Raw genomic sequence first — 21,680 nt, 5'->3', positions numbered from 1 at the left:
TCTGTCTTGGGTAAGAGGACAAATTCAGAGAAGCCATTGAAGGATAAATGACATTTGACTTCACCATGAATTATAGATAGAAATTGGCCAGGTGGAGAATGAAATAAAACACATTTTAAGCATTGGTGCAGTAGGAAGAGAGGGCTACAAGTGTGAAATGCATGAATGAGTGGAGAACAGGTAATATATTGGAGTATTGAGGCATTTTGGAGGAAGTTGCAGGAGATGCAGCTGGGAAGGTAGTCTGTTGTTGTTCTGGGAAATTTACTATTATAGTTTATGTATCCAGAAATATTTTTTACATATTTATAAATAAAATATAAACTGCTTTTTCTATATTTTTTAGATTTATGACAAAATCCAGTTTTTAACATGTCGAAATCAAATGACTCCTTATTTTCTTTGGATAATTTGTTTTTTGAAAAACCAGATGAAGCTGAAAAGTAAGTCTGCCGTAAAGAATGATAACTTAGTATATTGCTTTAGGCTTTTTTGATTTTTAAGGAGCTTTAATTTTCTCTCTGGTAAATATATAAGTAAAAAAGTGAAGGATAAACTGATGTTTTAGGTATATATTTGGTAAATATGGAATTCAGATATAATTTTACATGTTATAATTTTAAAAATAGAGACTTTTGCCTATTTGGCTTTTACTTATTTGTATTTCTGTTCAAATTATTTTTGGAAGTAATAGTCAAAGAATAGCTCAGAACAAGGAGTACTGATGACACCTTTTGGAAACAGAAAGGGCAAAGTGCCAAAAACCAAAATAGGCAAATTTAGTGCAGGCAGAAAGTAGAAGTGAAAATAAAGATGTGGCACCAAAGGAAATAAGAATGGAGAATAGCCAGGCAGAGAAATACAAACATCACATGATCTCACTTTTATGTGGAATATAAAGAAAATAATAAACTGGTGAACAAAATATTCTCAGTGACATAGAAGCATGGAACAGACTGATGAATCTCAAAGGGAAGGTGGAGTGGGTGGGTGGGGAGAGATTAACCAAAGAATTTATATGCATATATGCATAGCCCATGGACACAGACAATAGTGTGGTGAAAGCCTGGGGCAGGGAGTGGGTGCAGGGTAGAAGGGATCAATGGGGAAAAAGGGGGACATCTGTAATACCTTCAGAAATAAAGGGGAAAAAAAGGAGAATATCTTGTCTGTTAAATACTAGCTTTTATGGATTTTCAGGTGTATTGCTCGTAATTCTAATATTTCCATGTATTTGTTCTATTGTATTATCCTTTTTAAATGAAGTATTGAGTAAATTGCATGCTTCCTTTATTCTTTCATTCATTCAAATATTAAAGTATTGACTGAATGCCGAAAAGGATATAAAAAGGTTGAAAGAGACTTTTACTTAAAAAAAAACCTTAAAATTTACTTGAGGAAATGAAACACAAATATGAAAAGTTCATTAATAAATAATGTGACCATGTATTCATCATTTAGATTGGGATGAAAGAGTTGCACCCAACTGCGACAACAGGTGTTAGTCAGGACTCGCCTGGACAAATTGGAACATATGTTTGACCTTTTAACAATACAAAGTCAAAAAAAGAGGCAAAGCAAATGATAAGCTTTGAGAGTGAAAGAGCTGCATCCAACTGGGACAACAGGTGTTAATCAGGACTGGCCTGGGCAAATTGGAACATATGTTTGACCTTCTGACAATACAAAGTCAAAAAAAGAGTGCAAAGCATATGATAAGCATTGATATATATATTTAGGCAATGAAACTTCAGATTTGGAAGGAGACTTGGGCCAAACTGATCAAGTCACATTTTGTAGTAGTGGTGGGAGACTTTAGGAGGCTTTGAAGGATTTGGTAATTCTGATACAGAGAGGAAATGGGCATTTGAAGGCAGAGTGTAACAGCAAGAGAAAAAGACTGGAGATGGGAGGATTCTCTGTATTTTTTAGGGATAGTGCATAGAGAAGTTTCCTGGACTAGAAGATTCCTAAAGGGATATAGCATTAGAAGAGTAAGCTGAGGATGGATTGTGGTGGAGGTTAAATGCCAGAATGAGGATCTTGGACATGATATGTGTTAAAAGCCATGGGATTGAATCAACAAACATTTTTTTTTTTTTTTAAATATATCTTTATTGATTTCAGAGAGAGGAAGGGAGAGGGAGAGAGAGAGATAGAAACATCAATGATGAGAGAGTCATTGATCAGCTGCCTAGCCTGCAACCCGGGCATGTGCCCTGACCGGGAATCGAACCCCGATCACCTGGATCCTAGGTTGATGCTCAACCGCTGAGTCACACCCGGCTGGGCTGAATCAACAAACATTTGTTGTAGAATATGCCTAATTATGCAAAGCACTGTGCTCAACACTATTGATGTAAATGGAAATAAAAACAAAGCTCTTAGGTGTTTATAATCTTGAGGGGGTGGCAGATCTATCTGTATGTCATCTTTCTATTATCAATATGAGGAGGACTCGTATGATAGGTTCAAATAGTACTTTTAAGGATGGAAAGGAGGAGAAAATATCTTAGGGAACTGGAAGGTTTCATGAATGTAGGATTTGAGCTGGATTTTGAATGAATAGAAGCTCTAGAGCCTAGAACAGTGCCTGGCACATAGTTCTCAGTAAATTATTGTTGAGTGGATTAATGAGTGAGTAAAACAGTAGAACTTCTATAGGTAGATATGGTGGTAGGGTCAGGTACAGGGGCAAGCTGTATGAAGGAGATGGGAAGGGACATGATGCATTATCTATTTGTATACACAAGTTCACTTTGGTCTGGACTATAAGGTACATGTAGTAGAGTTAAAACTGTAAGGTGGTCTCTGGCCACTTGGAAATTTGGCATTATTTGGATACCGCTGAAGGATTTTAAATGGAATAATATGATTAAAACAATTCCAAGTTAATTTGATAGGAGTGTATAAATTATATTAGAAAGAGAAAGCTTGGAGGTGGTGAGGCCAATTAAGACACCATTCTTCTCAACCAATCATAAGTTGATTAGAGCCTTGATTAGAATGACAGTAGAAATGCAAGGAAATGAATTCAAGAAAATTTATAAGATGCAATAAGACCTGGTAGGTGTCTGGGTATACTGGGTAAAAGATTGTACTGTGGTTTAGATTCTGGGTGACTGGGAAAATGATGGCACCTCTGAAAATAGGGAAATCATAAGGAAGATTTGACTTTATGGGAAGGCTGAACGATAGAGCTAGATGTGTGGTTTTTATATCTTGTTAACATCTTTGTTGGATTTTCTGGAATAGTCTTTGTGCAGAAAAAAGTTAATATATTAGGCCTAAACTGCTATCCTTGAAAACGCTTGCAACGTTGGCCTTTAGCTGGAGTCTGACAACTTAGATTTTAGGAAGTTTCCCACCATTAACTGATAAGAGTGGCTCACAGTGCATAAACTGTTTATACAAGTAATATGGTTTATGCTGAACATCTGCTTTGCTTCTGGGAATCTGGAATGTGCCATAGAGGGCATGGCCACATGATCAGTTCCAAGAAAAATCCTAGTCATTGAGTTTCTAATGAACTTCCCTCATTGGCATCATTTAACCTGTGCTGTCACAACTCAGCAGAAATTAAGCATATCCTGCGTTACTCACTGGGAGAGCACCTCTGGAAGCTTGTGCCTGGTTTCCCCAGAACTTCATCCCATAGTTATGAGTTCTCTGTGTGAGTCTGTTTCTATTTTGTTTGTGTGTTTATTTTGTTCTTTAGATTCCACATATAAGTGAAATCATGTGGTATTTGTCTTTGTCTGACTTATTTCATTAGCATAATACTCTAGGTTTATCTGTGTTGTTGCAAAAGGTAAGATTTCTTTCTTTTTTTGGCCGAGTAGTATTCTGTTGTTTATATGTACCACAACTTTTCTATTCACTCGTTTATTGATGGGAACTTAGGTTGCTTTTGTATCTTGGCTATTGTAAAGAGTGCTGCAATGAACATGGGGCTACAGATATCCTTTCAAATTAGTGTTTTGGGTTTCTTCAAATATATACCCAGAAGTAGAATTGCTGGGTCATAAGGCAGTTCCATTTTTAATTTTTTGAAGACCCTCTACACTGTTTTCCTTAGTGGTTGCACCAGTCTGCATTCCCACCAGCAGTGTGCAAGGGTTCCCTTTTCCTCGCCAGCACTTGTCATTTGCTGATTTGTTGATGGTAGCCATTCTGACAAGTGTGACGTGGTATCTCATTGTTGTTTTGATTTGCAGCAAATGCTTTGGCCTTCTGTCAGGCAATGTCAGATAATGTGTTGTAGATTTTTTATTTGGAAAATATAGCCATAGTAGCTATGTGTTAGGTGCTGTGAGATGCAGAAAAGTAAAAGACTGAGTCTCTTACTTCCAAGAGTTTGACATCTTAAATGAAGAGATAAGAAGCAAATCATAAATCCTTGGTAGTTGGCATAGGAAGTATATATGGTGCTTTTCTCAACTTTATTTCCTGTCACCTAACACTTTTATCTTTTTGTTCTAATGAAGGGCAAGTCAACTTTTATTGGAAAGAAAACATTAAAACATTAACTGTTTATAGAATCACAGCTGAAAGATAAGGAGGTGGTTAGTTATCAGTGCTAACAGGGTGGCAATAATCTCATCAATTACTGTAGGTTTACAAAGTGATTGTCAGTTTCAACTGGTTTCTGGGATTTTCTGTGGTTTTTAGATGGTTCTGGACCAAGATTATTTGGTTTAGGACATTAATTTGCTTTAATTAATAATGCTTTAGGTATACTCTAGAGTGCCAGTAATGGTGCCATTTACACTGATTACCCATGATTAGTTAGTTATGGGGTGTATCAAAGTAATTTGTCACTTGAAATAGTTAAGATGCTAAAGTTTCAGAATGATTTACTAGTTTTCAAAAAATATTGGAACATATTTAAACTTCCTGTCACAGGCATTTGAATTAGAGAAAAAGAGATGTAGTTACAGCTATTATTTAGGTAGCATATCTCATGTAACAATGTCACTAATCCTATGAAACACAAGGCAAAAAAGATCAAGAACACTGCTATATAGAGATAAATCAAAGTTACCATAGAAGTTAGTTTACAGGATGTTTAAGAGTCTGACTGAGTGGTGCTTAATGGATAAATACATAATTTCTGATGTTATATCTTATTAACATATGTATTTACATTTTTATATTTTATATAGCTCTCTAGGCAACAGAAAATCATTGGATTGGTTTCTCCCACCTGCTCCATTGGTTTCAGAAATTCCAGATACTCAGGCATTAGAAGAAGAAATAGAAAATCGTAAACTGTTAGGTAAATTATCACATATTTGTTGTGAAGTCAAACCCATGTAGCTCATGCCAATGTAAAAAAATCTAGTAACACTTTAAAAAGAATTCCTTTAATTTTTAATGGAATAAAATGAAAGAGACTTATTCAGAATAGTGTTTAGCAAATCTGAAAATCTAAAACATTTTCCTTCTCTATGTATGTATGTACACAGTATACTATCACATATACTCATTCTATTCTGTAATTTTGTTTCCTCTTACCGTTAAAACTATCACTGCTATTTAGCTTTTCCCTTGCCCTTTACTAAAGGTAGTATCCTTTGGTTTAAGGAACCAGATTTCTGAAATATATTGAATGAAAAAAAGATGCAGGTGATCATATGTGGTCTGATACCATCATTTTATAAAGCTAAAAAACAAGCACACTCAAATAGTATATGTTATCTAATGTAATATTGTTGGCAAAATTTTGATTTTTAAATTAGGTGGCAGGTTCATGCCGTGTACATTTTAGTATTAAACTTCATAATTTATACATACAGGGTGTCCCCACAAAATGTATACACACTTAAAAAGCTAATAGCTCAATTGATGTTTCTTTGTTTTCAGATTTAACCCATTGGAATTAATAATAGTATTCAAAGTGTGTATACATTTTTTTGGGACACCCTGTATTTATAAATTTATATATAAATTTATTATATATACTCTTGTATATACCGAATAACATACAGAATATACAATATATATTGTAGTACATACATAGCTGGTTAAGCAAATATAAGCCTTAGTAAGGCCTCCAAACCCCTCCCAAACTTCCCAAAGATGTTTGTAAAGTCTCTGTAAAGAAACCTTTACAATTTTGGCACCCTAATGAAAACTTTCTTTTAATCTCAATTTTAGAGGCAACTTTACAAAATTAAAAGCATTGTATCATGTATTTTGATACTGAATCATATTCAGTGACATATGGTTGGTCATTGTATTTCTATGTATAAATTGTGTATTTAAGTTTTTAAATCTTTATAATTACTTGTATAATTATTTATAGCAGATAAAATACTTAAATATTACAAGTATGGTTATTTCTATGGGTCAGTAATTAAACCTATTTTATAATGTAGGTTTTGTATAAATTTCAAATTTAATTTAACTAATTCTTAATTTCTGAGGGCCCTTCAGTGATATAATACACCATAAAGTGACAGTCACCTATATTTCAAAACCTCATATGTTAATTCAGGTTATCTTGCTTATTGTACTAATACTTTTCTTTTGACTTTTATACTTACCTAGTAAACCCTTGTGAAAATTTTTATAAATTTTCTATCATTTCAAAAATTTATTTTCATGGAGAACATGTAGTAATTAATATATTCCATTTTTGTAGGTATGGAAAAAAGGCAAAAAATGTTAACATCAAATTTAAAGATAACTAATGAAAACACAAATTATACTTCACCAACCCCAAAATTCCAGTTTGCCTTTTCCTCTAATAAGTATGAAGAAGATAGTCTAAATTTAGGAGGGGCAGGCAACAATGGCTTATCACATGCTTCTGGCAAGCTGACATATGGTTCTTCTCAGAAATTCAAAAATCATATCGGCACTGAGATAGCACCTGAGAAAAATATTCCAGATGATGCAAAATTAGTTAATTTTGCAGAAGAAAAAGGAGTGAGCACATCAGCGTTTCAAAAAAGGTAATTAAATGAAATAAATACTATTCAGTGATAAAGTTGAATAGTTATGTGTATGTCCAAAATTATGAAATACTGTAGAATCTGAATGAGAAAAACATCAACAACAAATAGAGGCTATTATGTACCAGACACTCCGTTAACTTTGGGATTCTAGTGGTAGGTTCTTGCCTTAGGAGAGCTTACAATTTAATAAGGGAAAGACTGATAGTAAATAACTAAAAATAATAGTATGACAATTGTTTTTGATGAAGTATAGGGCTAGATTAGAGGTTCTCAAACTTTTTGTTGTTAGGGCCCCTTTACACTTAAAAATTATTGAGGATTTCCAAGGAACTTTTGTTTATGTGGGTTATTTTTAATATTTAAATATTAATGCTTAACCATATTAGAAATTAAAACTGAAAATTTGAAAAATATTTATTTACTAATTCATGTAAAAATTTTTTTGAGATTTTTAAGTTGATTTTTAGAGAGAGAGGAAGGGAGAGGGGGAAGAGAGAGAGAAAAAAACATTGATGTGAGAACCAAACATTGATTGGGTGCCTCCTGCATACCCCCTATTGGAGATCAAGCCCATAACCTCAGCATGTGCCCTGACTGGGAAATGAACCAGCAACCTTTCATTACACAGGACAACGCCCAACCAACTGAACCACACCGGCCAGGGCTACTAATTCATTTAAAAATAATAAGCACACTTACTTGTTAATATAAACAATGTATTTTTATTTAAAAATTTATTTTCTAAAACAAAAAATAATTTAGTGAGAATAGTGGTATTGTTTATGCAAATGTTTTTAATTTCTAGCTTAATAGGAGATACTTGGATTCTCTTGCTTTGGCATTCAGTCTGTTGTAATATCACATGACTTGGAGACTCTGGAAAATTCCATGTTAACTAGTGAGAGAATAAGAGAAAAAAGGCAAATAATGCTTTAATAGTATTATGAAAATAGTTTTGATCTTATGAACTCCCTGAAATAGTCTCCACCATCCTTTGAGAACTGCTGTTAGAGCATATAGCATGGGGACTTAATCTGCTCTGGACTGTCACAGAAGGCTTTCCAGAAGAAGTGGTATTTAAGCTTAACTTTAAGGAGGAATAGAATAAAGCTAAGTGCAAATAAAGGAGAAAGTATTCCAGGCGGAAGGAATAGTATGTGCAAAAGGCCTAAGGAAGCATAGAGCTTGGCCTATTCTAAAAACTTTCCTCAGTTTAAAGTAAGAAAGAAAGCTGAGAGGTTAGATACAGAGGGGCCAAGTCATTCAGACTCTTGTAGTCCAAGATAAACATTTTGTACTTTTCCTTAAGGCAGTGTTTCTTAAACTGTGGCCTGTGGATCTGTTGCACCAGAATCACATGAGTGCTTATTAAAAATTTGGATTCCTGGATCCTACCTTGGACTTACTGTATCACAGACTATATGAAGGTGGGGATGTGGGGAAAATGAAGGATCAACACATTTTCTAGGTGACTGTTGTGCACACTAAAGTTTGAGAACCATTGTTCAAGGTCCTGGGTTTTAAGCAGAGGAGGAAAATTAGATTTCTCTTTTTACTTAAAGTCCATTTTGGCCCCAGTGTGACAAATTAGAAGGGAGCTAGTATACATTCTGAAGGGCCATTTAGAAGATTATTTTATTAGTCTAGGTAAGAAAATGGTAACCTCACTTAGGATTGTGGTTGCAGGAAATGAGAGAGTGGAAAGTTATTTAGAAGATAAGAGTCCCACAAGACTCGAATGATTATTGGACACGAGACCCAACTTCTAGGTTTCTGGCTTGAGCCAGAGTGAATAGGGATGGTAGCGCCCTTTCATGATGTAGAAAACTGTAAAGGAAGACCAGGTTTTGGGAAAGAATATCAGTACAGATACGGACATTTGATTTTAGGTACTTAAAAATTGTCCAAATAGACACTTGGATATGTACATTTATAATTCAGAAGAGATCTAGTTGGTAGTTTTTGTTTTCTCTCTGATGTAAGAGCTGAGGTCATCTGTGGAGTTTGAGGGAAAAGGTGGAGGTATAGAGCAGGTATGAAAAGAATGGAAAAAATTATGGAGAATGGGAAAGCAATCTAATTAGAATAATGGTAGGATTGTTGGACACTGTAAAGGGCCCAGATGAGATTGGTGTCTATGAATATTTTGGAACAGCTTTCTTAAAATCTAATTCACTTATAAAATTCACTCGTTTGAAGTGTACAGTTTATGGTTTTTAGAATATTCAGAGTTATGGAACCATCACTACTATCTAATTTTAAAACATTTTTATTTCCCCCAAAGGAACTCTATACTCATTAACAGTTACTCTCCATTCCTATCCCCTCCCCAGCCCCTGCAACCACTAATCTACTTTCTGTTTCTATTGATTTACTTACTCTAGACATTTCATATAAGTAGAATCATAAAATATCTGGTCTTTTGTGTTTGGCTTCTTTCACTTGGCATAACATTTTCAAGATTTCATCTATGTTTTGTTGTGTATCATAACTTTATTCCTTTTATGGCCAAATAATATTCTATCAAATGGATATACCATATTTGTTTATCCATCTATTAGTTGACAGACATTTGGGTTATCACTTTTTGGCTATTATGAATAATGTTGCTAAGAATATTCATGTACAAGTTTTTGTGAATATGTGTTTTAAATCTTTTAGGTTTATACTTAGAAGTGGAATTGCTGGGTCATATGGTAACTCTATAAACAATTTGAGAAACTGCTAAATTGTTTTCCAAAGTAACTGTACTACTTTACAATTCCATTAGCAATATATAAGGGTTTCCATTTCTCTACATCCTTGCTAGCCCTTGTTATTGTCTGGCTTTTTTATTGTAGTGGGTGTGAAGTGGTATCTCATTGTGGTTTTGATTTGCATTTGCCTAATGACTAATGATATTGGGCATCTTTTTATGTGATTATTGACTATTTGTGTATCTTTTTTGGAGTAATGTCTATTCAAATCCTTTGCCTATTTTTTAATGGGTTTTTTTTTTTGGTCTTTTTACTGTTGTGTTTTAAAAGTTCTTTATGTATTCTGTATAAAAGTCCCTTAACAGCAATTATGATTTTTAAATATTTTCTCCCATTGTGAATGTTATTTTTCACCTTTTTGGGGGGTTAAACTTCACCCAAGGATATTTTTTCCAATGATTTATTTATTTATTTTTATTTTTAGATAGAGTGGAAGGGAGGGAGTGGGGGGGAGAGAGAGAAACATTGATGTGAGAGAGACACATAGATTGGTTGCCTTCCGCACGCACGCCAACTGGGATTGGGGATCTAACCTGTGACACAGGTATGTGCCCTTGACGGAGAATCAAACCTGAGACCCTTCTGTTTGTGAGCCGATGCTCTAACCACTTAGCCACACTGACTGGGGCTTTTTCACTTTTTCAGTGGTGTCCTTAGCAGTACAAAAGTTCTCATTTTTATGAAGCCCAATTTACCTAATTTTTTGTTGTTGTTGCTTGGGCTTTTGGTATACTATCTAAGAAACCATTGCCTAATCCAGGGTTGTGAAATTTCTCCTATATTTTCTTCTAAGAGTTTTATAGTTTTAGGTCTTACATTTAGGTCTTTGATCCATTTTGAGTTAATTTTTTTATATGGTGCAAGGTAAGAGTCCAGCTTCATTCTTTTGCATATAGATATTCAGTTACTCCAGCACCATTTGTTGACAAAAACCTATTTTTCCCCATTGAATGTAATGGCACCCTCATTGGCAATCAACTGACCATGAACGTAAGGTCTGGGAGGTTTTGTGACACCAACTAATTCTCTGATTGTCCAATACCAATGGGTGACCAATAATTCAATTTTCACACTAGTTTCCAGAGTTAGTGCCAGACCCCACAGGTTAAGGGCTTAGTCCCACAAGACTTCCCCACTTCAGATTCCAGCAACAAATAGGGTGCCAGGTTACCCACAATTCTGCCTTGCATACTGCAAATTTGGGAGTTCCAATGACCGTACATTAGGTTTGATGATTTGCTGGAATGACTCACAGAACTCAGGGAAACACTTTACTTATGTTTACCAGTTCATTATAAAGGATACAACCGAGGAACAGCCAAATGGAAAAGATGCATAGGGTAAGGTATGGAGAGGAAGGGTGCACTGAGCTCCCATGCCCTTTCCAAATGTGTTACCTTCTCAGGACCTTGATGTGTCCATCAATCCAGAAGCTCTCAGAACCCCCTGTTATTTAGGTTTTTGTTTTTTTTTAATTCATGGAGGTTTCATTACAAAGACATGATTGATTAAATCATTGCCCATTGGTGATTGAACTCAATCTCCAGCCCCTCTCCCCTCCTTGGATGTCAGTGGTGGGGCTGAAAGTCTCAAACCTGTAATCAAGGTTTTGTCTTTCTGCTATCAGTCCCCATCCTGAAGCTATCTAATGATGTACAAGAGTCACATCATTAGCATAAACTCAGGTATTATTGAAAGGGGCTTGTTATGAATAATGAAAGATGCTTCTATCACTCCTGTGACTCAGGAAATGCCAAGGGTTTTAGGAGCTCTGTGCCCAGGAACTGGAAACAAAGACCAAAATTTATATTTCCTATTAAGCCAATAAAGGTTTATATCTGGACTTTCAATTCTGTACCATTGGTCAATATGTCTGTCCTTATGCCTGGCATAAGGATATATCCCACACTGGCATATCCCACATGTCTTAATTGCTATAGCTTTGTAGCAAGGTTTCAAAACGGGAAATGTGAGTCCTCCAACTTTGTTCTTTTTTTCAAGATTTTTTTTGGCTATTCTTGGTTCTTTGTATTTTCATATGAATTTTAAGATAAGCTGGTCTATTTCTGCAAAAAAGCCAGCTGGGATTTTGATAGGTATTGTGTTGAATCTGAAGATCAACTTGAGGAGTATTGCTATCTTAATAAAACAGTAAGTCTTGCCCGGCCGGGTGTGGCTCAGTGGTTGAGTGTTGACCTAGGATCCAGGTAATCTGGGTTTGATTCCCCGTCAGGTCACATGCCCTGGTTGTGGGCTCAATCAATGACTCTCTCATCATTGATGTTTCTATCTCTCTCTCCCTTTCCTTTCCTCTCTCTGAAATCAATAAAGATATGTTTTTTTAAAAATAACCCCCCCCCCAAAACCCCCAAAACAGTAGGTCTTTCAATCTATGAACATGGGATATCTTTCCATTTATTTAAGTTTTCTTTATTTTTTTAAAATGATGTTTTGTGGTTTTAAGGAGATAAGTCTTATACTTATTTTGTTAAATTTATTCCTAAGTATTTTATTCTTTTTTTGATGCTTTTATAAATGAGATTTTAAAAATTATTTTTCAGACTGACCATTGAAAGTATATAGAAATACAACTGATTTTTGTATATTGATCTTGTATCTGCACTTTTGCTGATGATGACTCTGAATTTTAATATTATTCATCTATCTGATAGTTGTGCTTTTTCTAGTAGTTTCCACTGTTTGGTTGAAATTATTACAAAAAAAGTAAGGAGTTAGATTCATCTAGAATTGAGATTTTGCAAGATAATATGATAAAAGGATAAGGAGAAGCAGAATTTAGAATATTTATAAGAGAGTGGTTGAAAGATAGGTCATGGATTCTAAGTTCATTAAAGGTGGATGAGAAAGAGAAGAGAAGATGGTTTTGAAGAAAGTAAAGAGGTTAATTACAGTAAAATGTTCTTTAAGTTAATTGGTACCTCGAGCAAACAAGCTAAAAGGATAGGAGCTTGTAGTCAGAAAATGATATATCAAAATTATTAATTTGAGAGTAGGAGCGGTTCTGGATAATGACAGTGTCTAAGGTGAGAAAGTAGGTGATTCAGATTGTGTGAGGGAGAAAGCCACTGGAGATGGATGCCTAAGAAACTGAGAGAGTAGAATTTTGAATGGCTTGTTTACATGAATGTTGAAGTAACTCCAATGATGGCAGAATTTGGGATTGAGAGGAAAAGTTTCTAAAGTTACCAGAGGTTAATATATGATACATGTCATGAGTAGGATTATAAGGTGGTATAGCTAGATAGGACAGATACTTTTATGAGAGAATGGAAAAATAATGATATAGATTTGGGGAGAAGACACACACTGTTAAACAACCCCCCCCCAGGCACATTGGATGTGGGAGAATTAGCAGTTTTTTAAGGAGCAAGAGTTTTCCATGGCAAAGCAGAATTTTTATTAAGACCAAGATATAACAATTGGTGAAGAAGCTGAGGACATGGGGGAATTGGTGGAGTGGGAATTCAGAGGAAGAATCTGAGGTCCAGAGAATTTAGGTAACTAGCAAGTAGATACAGTTTTTGCAGTTTGGAAAACTTATTTAAGACTCTAAAGTCACACAGCTAGAAGGTAGAGGAGCTTTGGATTTGTACCCAGGTTTGTCTGATTCCAAAGACCATGCTTTTAGCCTATGTCACAACATATAGTGAGGAGTCATCCTGTGGCATAAGTGTTTTCTTTGCCGTCAATACCATTTCATGATGGGATTCTATTATATTATCTAAGACTAACTTTCTGCTTTTGAATTTTCTATCTTTAAAGATAGAACTGCTGGCATTGGAGGATGCAATTCTACAGTTCTAAAATACATTTCTTTCTCGTTTTCTGAATGACTGGTTCTTTCTTATATGAACCATGCTATAAAGATTAATAGTAAGTCTCCCCTGCTCCCAGCTTCCCCTCCCACTCTCCCTGAGGTCTCAGCCCTTGTCTCTGCACACCTCCTTTCCCAAACAAGGTTCAAAGTGGACATGGATGTAAGACCAACACTTCAAAATCATGTTTACATTATGACCCAGAATCTCTACTTCTAGGGATCTGTTCTAAATAAAGATTTATGGACGCAGATGTTCGTTCCCTTCAGCATGGTGATAGGAGTGAAAAATAGAAAATGATCCATGTTCCACAGCAGGGTTTCTTCAGAAATTCTTATGTGCATCCATAGAAAGTGGGAAGAAGGAATGGGATTAATTAGCACTATTCACCCCTGGGGAAAAATCAGGTTTCAGAATCCTCCCCGCCAGCATCCACAAGTACACATGCACACACATGCACACTGGTACCTATACATGCTCAAACATGTGTGTACATGCACGCATTTGTACATGCACCAGCACCCACACATTCACACATCTGCATGGGAACACAGGCACACACACATGCACACAAAGGGAAATGACTAGAAAAGTGAACACCACCTGTTAGGGCACTCCTCAGTGGAAGGACTTTGTTGTTTACTTAATTTCTTTAGAATTCACTATTTTACCCTAATAATCATTATTGTCCTTGTAATAGATATCTTTAAAAATAAAAACTAAATAATGTACTTAAAAAATTAATAATAAAAATAATTTAGAACATATTCTGTATTTTTATAGTACTTATATGGGTGTCATTCCTTACAGAATTCTGTAACACCAATATCTGCAGTTATTCCTATTACTTATAAAATGTGTTGTTTTAGGAACCTGAATGGTCATTTTATCCCTTAGGGCTATTGTGAACAAATTACTTTGATAGATTGTCTTTTGATCAGTCAATTATAATGATAAAGATGGCCTTTCTGTGTTTTTTAAAAGAACTTTATAAAGAGGCATTCTTATCCTAAAATGATTACTGAGTAGTGTTTGGGAAGTATATGCTGGTTACTGACAAGAGGCTTCAGTAGCTGTCCACATGGGCCTTTCTAAGGGTTGCTTGAGTCTTCTCGTAATACACTAGTGGCTAGCTCCCTTCAGAGTGAGTAACCCAAGAGATCATGTGGAAGGAACAGTGTCTTATGATCTACCTTGGAGGCCACGCACTTGTACTTCCATTGTACTCTACTAGCCAGATAGGCTGGTCCTGATTTGAAGTAGGAGACCACGGAGAGGTGTGAATACCGAGACAGGGATCACTGGGGCCATCTCAGAGACTGGCTACCACAAATGGACTTATCTGAGTTATAGGAAAGTGAAAAGACATAATTCAGTGGCAAACTTAACAAGTTATATTTCAGGAGAATGATTAGTTTTTGTGTTTCAATAAACCATAATCTACAGATATTTTTAAAGGCACCAATTTTTTGTTAGTTTTTCACATGCAAATGTGTTTCTACTTTTCCTTTTCTCCCTTCCTTCCTTCCTTCCTTCCTTCCTTCCTTCCTTCCTTCCTTCCTTCCTTCCTTCCTTCCTTCCTTCCTTCCTTCCTCCCTCCCTCCCTCCCTCCCTCCCTCCCTCCCTCCCTCCCTCCCTCCCTCCCTCCCTCCCTTCCTTTTTTTGCAGATTATTTAAAATATCTGACAATATACATGGGAGTGCTTATTCTAAAGACAGTGCAAACTTGGATCCTCATGATGGCTCAGGAAAAATTGCCCAAACAGAAATGAACAAAGGGAAATCCTGGAAATGTAGCAATAATAAGCAGAAACCTCAATATTCAGCTATTAACATGTTTACAAGTAATGCTTTTTCTGCTTCTGAAATCAGAGAAGGCCTATTCAAAGCACCATCTTTTTCAGTTGCATCCCAGCCTCATGAAGTTCAAGGTAATTCCTTGCTTTTTCATTTGGTTTATAAAAGTACAAACTAGTCTATATTTCTAGCATAGGGAAGAATACAAAAATATTGTAAATTTGAATAGATTAACTCTCTATGTGCCATTTATGCATTTTCTGATTATTTTGCATTATATTATATTTTATTTTTTAATATATATTGATTTCAGAGAGAGGAAAGGAGAGGGAGAGAGATAGAAACATCAATGATGAGAGAGTCATTGATCGGCTGCCTCCTGCATGCCCCTGACTGGGGATCGAGCCCACAACCCGTGCATGTGCCCTGACTGAGAATCGAACCCCGATCGCCTGAATCCTAGGTCGACGCTCAACCGCTGAGCCATGCCCGGCCGGGCTGCATTATATTTTAAACTGATATGTTTTAACTGTTGTCAATAAAAAGTTACGCAAATTTTACTGAAGCAGTTTTTATGGAAAAAGTTTAAAAAATACCCATATACACATGTAGAATTTTTTTTTAGGAGCAACAGAAAATGGTTTAGATTCCTTGAAGGCTGTCACAGAAATTCGTATCCTTTATTTTAGTATAGCAGCTTTTATTTGAAATCATAATTTTTAAACATTCTGTTTCATTGTGTCTCTCTTTATTTTGGGTGACAAAAGAAAAAGAGGTAAGAGTGAATATTTTGGGTCATGTAAGAGACCCAATGTGTGTGATAGCACTACTCAAAGTGTGTTCTGTAGTCTGGTGCCAGTTTGTAAACTGTTTCTTACCAGTCTGGGATAAGATAAATACAGAAATGAGTTTGTATTATTGGGTGAACTCTGAGCATATTTACTTACAAATTAATACAATTTCTTATACTTTGGGAAGGGAAACACATTGGGATAAACATGGGTAAGAGAAATGAATGAGAATGGGGCATACAGTGGATTGGGGACATTTTTACAAATCTAGTATTTTTTGAAAGAACCTAATTTGCAGTTTACACATATACTCTGATTTACATATTTAGAGTACATATGTGTGGTCTGGAGGTAGCATCCTCTTTGCTTCTTTGATACCCAGTGTTATGTCTATAACAGTGTTCTTATTCTATTTTGTTATAATTTATTAGCTGTTTTTATGACCATTTCCCTATAACCTCTGGACTCCATGAAGGCAAGGACCATGCCTTATTAATCTTCCTATCTCCAAATGCATTGAAAGCCAGATTAGGTAACAAAGAGATTCTTGCAAAAGTGTATCCATGAGTAAGGGTGAGGGTAAAAGTGTGGATGGAATATGTTTGGAAAAAACAGGCATTCCAGTTTGGCTGAAATGGAAGTTACTATTAAATGAGTCATAGGAAATAATGTTGGATAGGTATCTTAGGATCACATAATTTAATGCTATGAATACCAGGGTCAAGAGTTTTTGGTTTTATTTTTATTAAATTTATTAAGCAATGAGGAGAAACCATGAAGAATTTTTGAGCAGGTCAAGTTACATCATCAAAATTGTGTGTTAGGATTACAGAATTAGTGACTCATAAACTAGGGAAAGGCGTTTAGAATCCACAAAAAGTTTTGATCTAGTTGGCAAAACAGAAACTGAATTCCGGATATTGGGCAGTTGAGCTAGAGAAATCTAGGGGAGAGTGATTCCACTCCTGGGTACTCTGCAGACTGAGATAATTCTGAACCATGGTTAGAAAATACTTATCTGATCCCTTGTGAAAAGTTGCATCCAATGCAGATAACTGAGTTAGAATGGGGGGAGGGAACAATAAGAGGATTACAGTATATATGATGATGTAATAACCTCATACACAGCCAACCTTTAGTGCTCCTGTTCAGCAGGTGGCCTCATTCCTGCTGTGCTTCTCTCTGGTGATCTAAATAGAGTGGGAACATAGGAAATAGGTTAGCAGTAAACACTTATAGTTTCATTATCTCTATGATGGGAAATTCTTCTGATCCCTTACTGGAACTTGCCATAATATGACAGTAACTTTTGAAGAGTTTTGAAGATTTTCATGCTATATTAACACAGCCGAAGTGATTCTATTGTTTAGGTCTCCTTGTTGATTAAGACTACTGCCTGCTATTGTGTCCATTGTATTGTTCAAAAAGTTCATTTGCTGTCAAACTCATTGAACTGCTACACTTTATTGTTTCCAAGATTATACCTAAAATAAAGTGGAAGATTGAATGCTATTGATGATAATTTCAGAGTTTGGGGATACAATTTATTTTCTGCTTCTTTTCCAATATTTTATTGTGTTTGAATCCTCAGGACAATAGAAGTTTGGTCAGATTGGTACTGCCACAATAGTCTTGTCATTTTCAGTCCTGCAGACATTTCCCCATCTGTAATAACATATAATTGCAATGACACTGCTGAGAGTTTGTTGAACAAAAGGAAAAAATTTGATATCAAGTGTTGATAATGATGATAAACAGGGCTAGTAGCTGATTTTCCTGTGAGTAGAAAACTGATTCACTATTTACTCTGAATTAGAGATTCATTTTTGTGAAGGTAAACGGATGTGGAACTACCTAATGAGAGAAAAACCAGCATGATGGCCCACATGTGGGCTTTGTTACAAATAAATATTTTATAGGAGGAGACATATTTTGGAGGAAAAATGAGATTCCTTCAAAAGCTGATGGATTGACAAACTGAAAATTACATTTTGTTTTGGTACAAATATTCTGACACGCTGCAAAACTGAAAGTAAAATGAAAATTTATAAATTATTTGCTTGACTCAGTAAATGCAAACCTATATTAATTAGGTGCTTACTGTTTTCCAGGCACTGTTCAGGTATTTGGGATATGTCAGTTAAGAAAACAGACAATGAATCCTTGTCCTTGAGGAGTTAACATTCTTGGGAGAGAGGACAGGTCTGAACAATTTTAAGTGTATAAATAAGTCATATAGTATTTTAAAAGGTGATGAATAGTAGGGAGAAAGAAAAAAGTGGAGCAGAGTACAGATGATTAACAGGAATGCTGGCATCAGGGAATCAGGATTAGAATTATATAGGGTAATTAGGGTCAGTCTTTTTGAGAAGGTGAGATGTAAGCAATTGAAGGAAGTAAAAGAGCCAAAGAAATAAGAAAGGAAGAACAGTTTGGACAACAGCCTGGCTGGTGTTTTTGAAGAACAGAAAAGAATTCAGTGTAGGTAGAGATTAGTCAGGCAGGAGTAGCCGGACATGAGATCAGAAACACAAAGGTGGGGGTGAGGGGGCAAGATAATGTAGGGCCTTGTAGCCATGTACTTTGAGAGAAAGGGGGGAATTTGAGGAGATAATATATTATGATTTAACTTTTAACAGGAACACTTATCACAATCCAGCAATTTTTGTATATCTTCATAAAAATATAGTTGTTTAACTGTGTATTGGTGTTCTGATTAGAAGCTAGAACCTCAGGCAGCAGCTGAGGAAGTATGCAGTTGTATTCCTCCCAGGGAGAAACTGGAGACGGGCCTGTCCCCTCTGCTGAGCTTGGATGTGTACCTGCAAGTGTATAGTGGTGTGTGTGGGCATGTTCTTATGTTCATTTAAGGACTTCTTTGCTATAGTTGTGTGGAACTCGTATATGAATACAAGCCCTATTGGCTTGCAGAGCTGGGTGTTTTGGGGCCCTGTCCTTCAGGTGGGAGTCTTAAAAGTTGGTCACTAGATGTGTGGTTTAAACCCTTTGCTCTTCAGGGAAAAGGTGGGAATTGGGAGTTCCTTCCCAATTGTATGGTGCTGTGCTAGGGGTGGGATTTGTGGCGAGAGTTGTCTCAGCCTTCCCTACCTATTTCAGTGTCATATTTTCTCATTGTCCAATGTATAGGAGCCACTCATCTTGAAGTTTCTGGACTTCTCTGAGAGGGAATTGTTCTGTGTGTAGGTGTAATCATTCTTACTGCTTGTAGGTGTATATTTGGTGGATTCATGGTAGGGGGAAATTTAGGAGCATCCTATGTTACCATCTTGGTTCCTTCCCCTCTTATGATGTCAAAATAGTAACTATTAATGCCTCATCATTAAATATTATCAGTCAGTATTAATTTAACTTAATTTTTAAATGAAAAGTAACCAGTTTTTAAAATTCCAAAATATTTGACTCCTTAATGTTATTCTAAGCGGCAAAATTTAGAAGTATTTTCAAAGAATTCCCATACTTCAACTATATACAGTCCAAAGCCTTTGATGATGTAAGTATTTTATTATAATTATTTACTTATCTGCTTTTTCTTACTAGATTGTTTGCCCTCTAGGGGCAGGGACTAGAGGCATTCATCTTTATGGCCCCAGTGCCACATTCAGTGACTGGTATATTATAGGAGCTCAAAAAATATTTGTTAAAATGAATGCATGTGATTTTTATAGGTGGGTTGGTTTGTATTTATTAGATTTATAAAAATTTCTCTGGAAGCTAAAATTATTTTCTTCTAAGTCTAGCAGCATATTACTTTGACAAATTAAACAAGATAGTAAATTTTTAATAGGTATTTTTTGAGGGTGGTGGATCTCGAGCAAGGTCACAATTTTAATGAGTTTAAAGATGAAAATGTTTGAGCTATTTAGTATTCCTTAGAGTCTTCCTAAGGCATATTTTCTAACAAATTGAGAATGTGAATGAAAAATTCTATATATTCCATGATTGATTAAATTTTATATTTTAGCTTCTTTACACAGATAGGAATTTTGTGATTTGTGCTCCAACTGGTTCTGGGAAAACTGTACTGTTTGAACTTGCTATAACAAGATTGTTAATGGAAGTACCATTGCCATGGTCAAACATTAAAATTGTTTACAGTAAGTATTTATATATTTTAAGAGTAATAATTTTAATAATTAAAAACCATGAAGGCTAAAGTAAGAAAAAAATTCAAATTCAACTCATAGGATTTAATATTTGGTTTTCCATATTTTTTTTATAAAGACATGCCACTTTGCTTTTGTCTGTTACATTAAATTCAAAACACTTTTTCTCAGAGTTATAAATAAAAATAATTTTTGAATTGAGAATTTGGCCTTTATATGTCTATTTTTAAAAGCACAGGCAATATGACCAAATAAAATAAAACATTTTGTAATTCTAGAAATTTCCACATGAACTCTCCTTTCTTATATATATATGTATTTAAATTTTTCATCAAAGTAATTTTTGTACATGGCTAAAAAAAAATCAATTATCACAAAGAGGATTATAATGAACAACAATATCTCTTGTCCTACCTCTCTTCACTCTTAGTTACAATTCCCTGAGCAATCACTTCTTTTTCTATTTTTAGTTCTGTTTGGTGATTATGTTATAACTCTAAATAATATGCTTCTATTGTTAACTTTTAATTTATAAATGTTAGGTAGCACCTAGATATGTTTTTTGTTGTGTTTTATTTGTTTTGTTAATCCTCACCTGAGGATATTTTTGCATTGATTTTTAGAGAGAGTGGAAGGGTGGGAGGGGAAGGGAGAGAGAGAGAAACATTGATGCGAGAGAGACACATTGATTGATTGCCTCCTGCATGCACCCTGACTGGGGCCAGAAATCCAGCCTGCAACCTAGGTACATGCCCATGACTGGGAATTGAACCCAAGACCCTTCAGTGTGTGGGCCAATGCTCTAACAACTGGCCAGGGCTAGATATGTATTTTTATTGTAACTTTATTAGTTAATGTTTTTGTGAAAATAAATTTAAAATTCCACTGACATTTAAAATAAGTATCTTATATTATAATAGTGGCACCAATAAAAGCCCTGTGTAGTCAGCGTTTTGATGACTGGAAAGAAAAATTTGGACCAATAGGATTGAATTGTAAAGAACTCACTGGAGATACACTAATGGATGACCTATTTGAGATTCAGCATGCCCACATTATTATGACAACTCCAGTAGGTGTTATTTATACTTTATTATTTCTTTGATTTATTAGAAAATATCTATTTCGCTTCACCAAGAAAAAAAGTTAAAAGAAAATACAAAGTAGAAGAATATATCTGTATTGTAAAAACAAACAAACAAAAGATAATAGTATTCAGGGTATATAAGGAATATTTACAAATTAATAAGCAAAAGACAAACAACCAAATGGAAAAAATAGACAAAAGATATGAATAGGCTATTTGTTATTGTAGATAATTTGTAACCATAAGCATTGCTTGTATTTTTCTACTCAAGTATTATGTTTTGCAGAGGAAGGATCTTGATAGAGCTTAAAAGAAGTAATTAGACTA

The 21,680-nt window shown here is 35.2% G+C and overlaps 1 protein-coding gene across 1 annotated transcript in view; it reads left to right on the top strand.

The window, feature by feature from the left end:
- Positions 1–372: 372 nt before the first annotated feature.
- The window catches only part of HFM1 (helicase for meiosis 1), a gene marked incomplete at both ends in the record, with an annotated part of 83,322 nt that continues 62,014 nt past the window's right edge, over positions 373–21,680 (top strand). Inside the window, 8 exons of the mRNA XM_081144370.1 lie at positions 373–443; positions 5,166–5,278; positions 6,647–6,959; positions 15,223–15,485; positions 15,977–16,024; positions 19,583–19,653; positions 20,125–20,257; positions 21,187–21,338. Coding sequence (XP_081000496.1) covers positions 373–443; positions 5,166–5,278; positions 6,647–6,959; positions 15,223–15,485; positions 15,977–16,024; positions 19,583–19,653; positions 20,125–20,257; positions 21,187–21,338 — 1,164 coding nt within the window. The remainder of the gene's footprint in view (positions 444–5,165; positions 5,279–6,646; positions 6,960–15,222; positions 15,486–15,976; positions 16,025–19,582; positions 19,654–20,124; positions 20,258–21,186; positions 21,339–21,680) is intronic.

The sequence above is a fragment of the Miniopterus schreibersii genome (assembly GCF_964146895.1).
Source record: "Miniopterus schreibersii genome assembly, chromosome: 8".
Classification (NCBI taxonomy): Eukaryota; Metazoa; Chordata; class Mammalia; order Chiroptera; family Miniopteridae; genus Miniopterus; species Miniopterus schreibersii.
The sequence above is the reverse complement of the archived record's forward strand: the minus strand, read 5'-3'. Positions and strand labels throughout refer to the sequence as shown.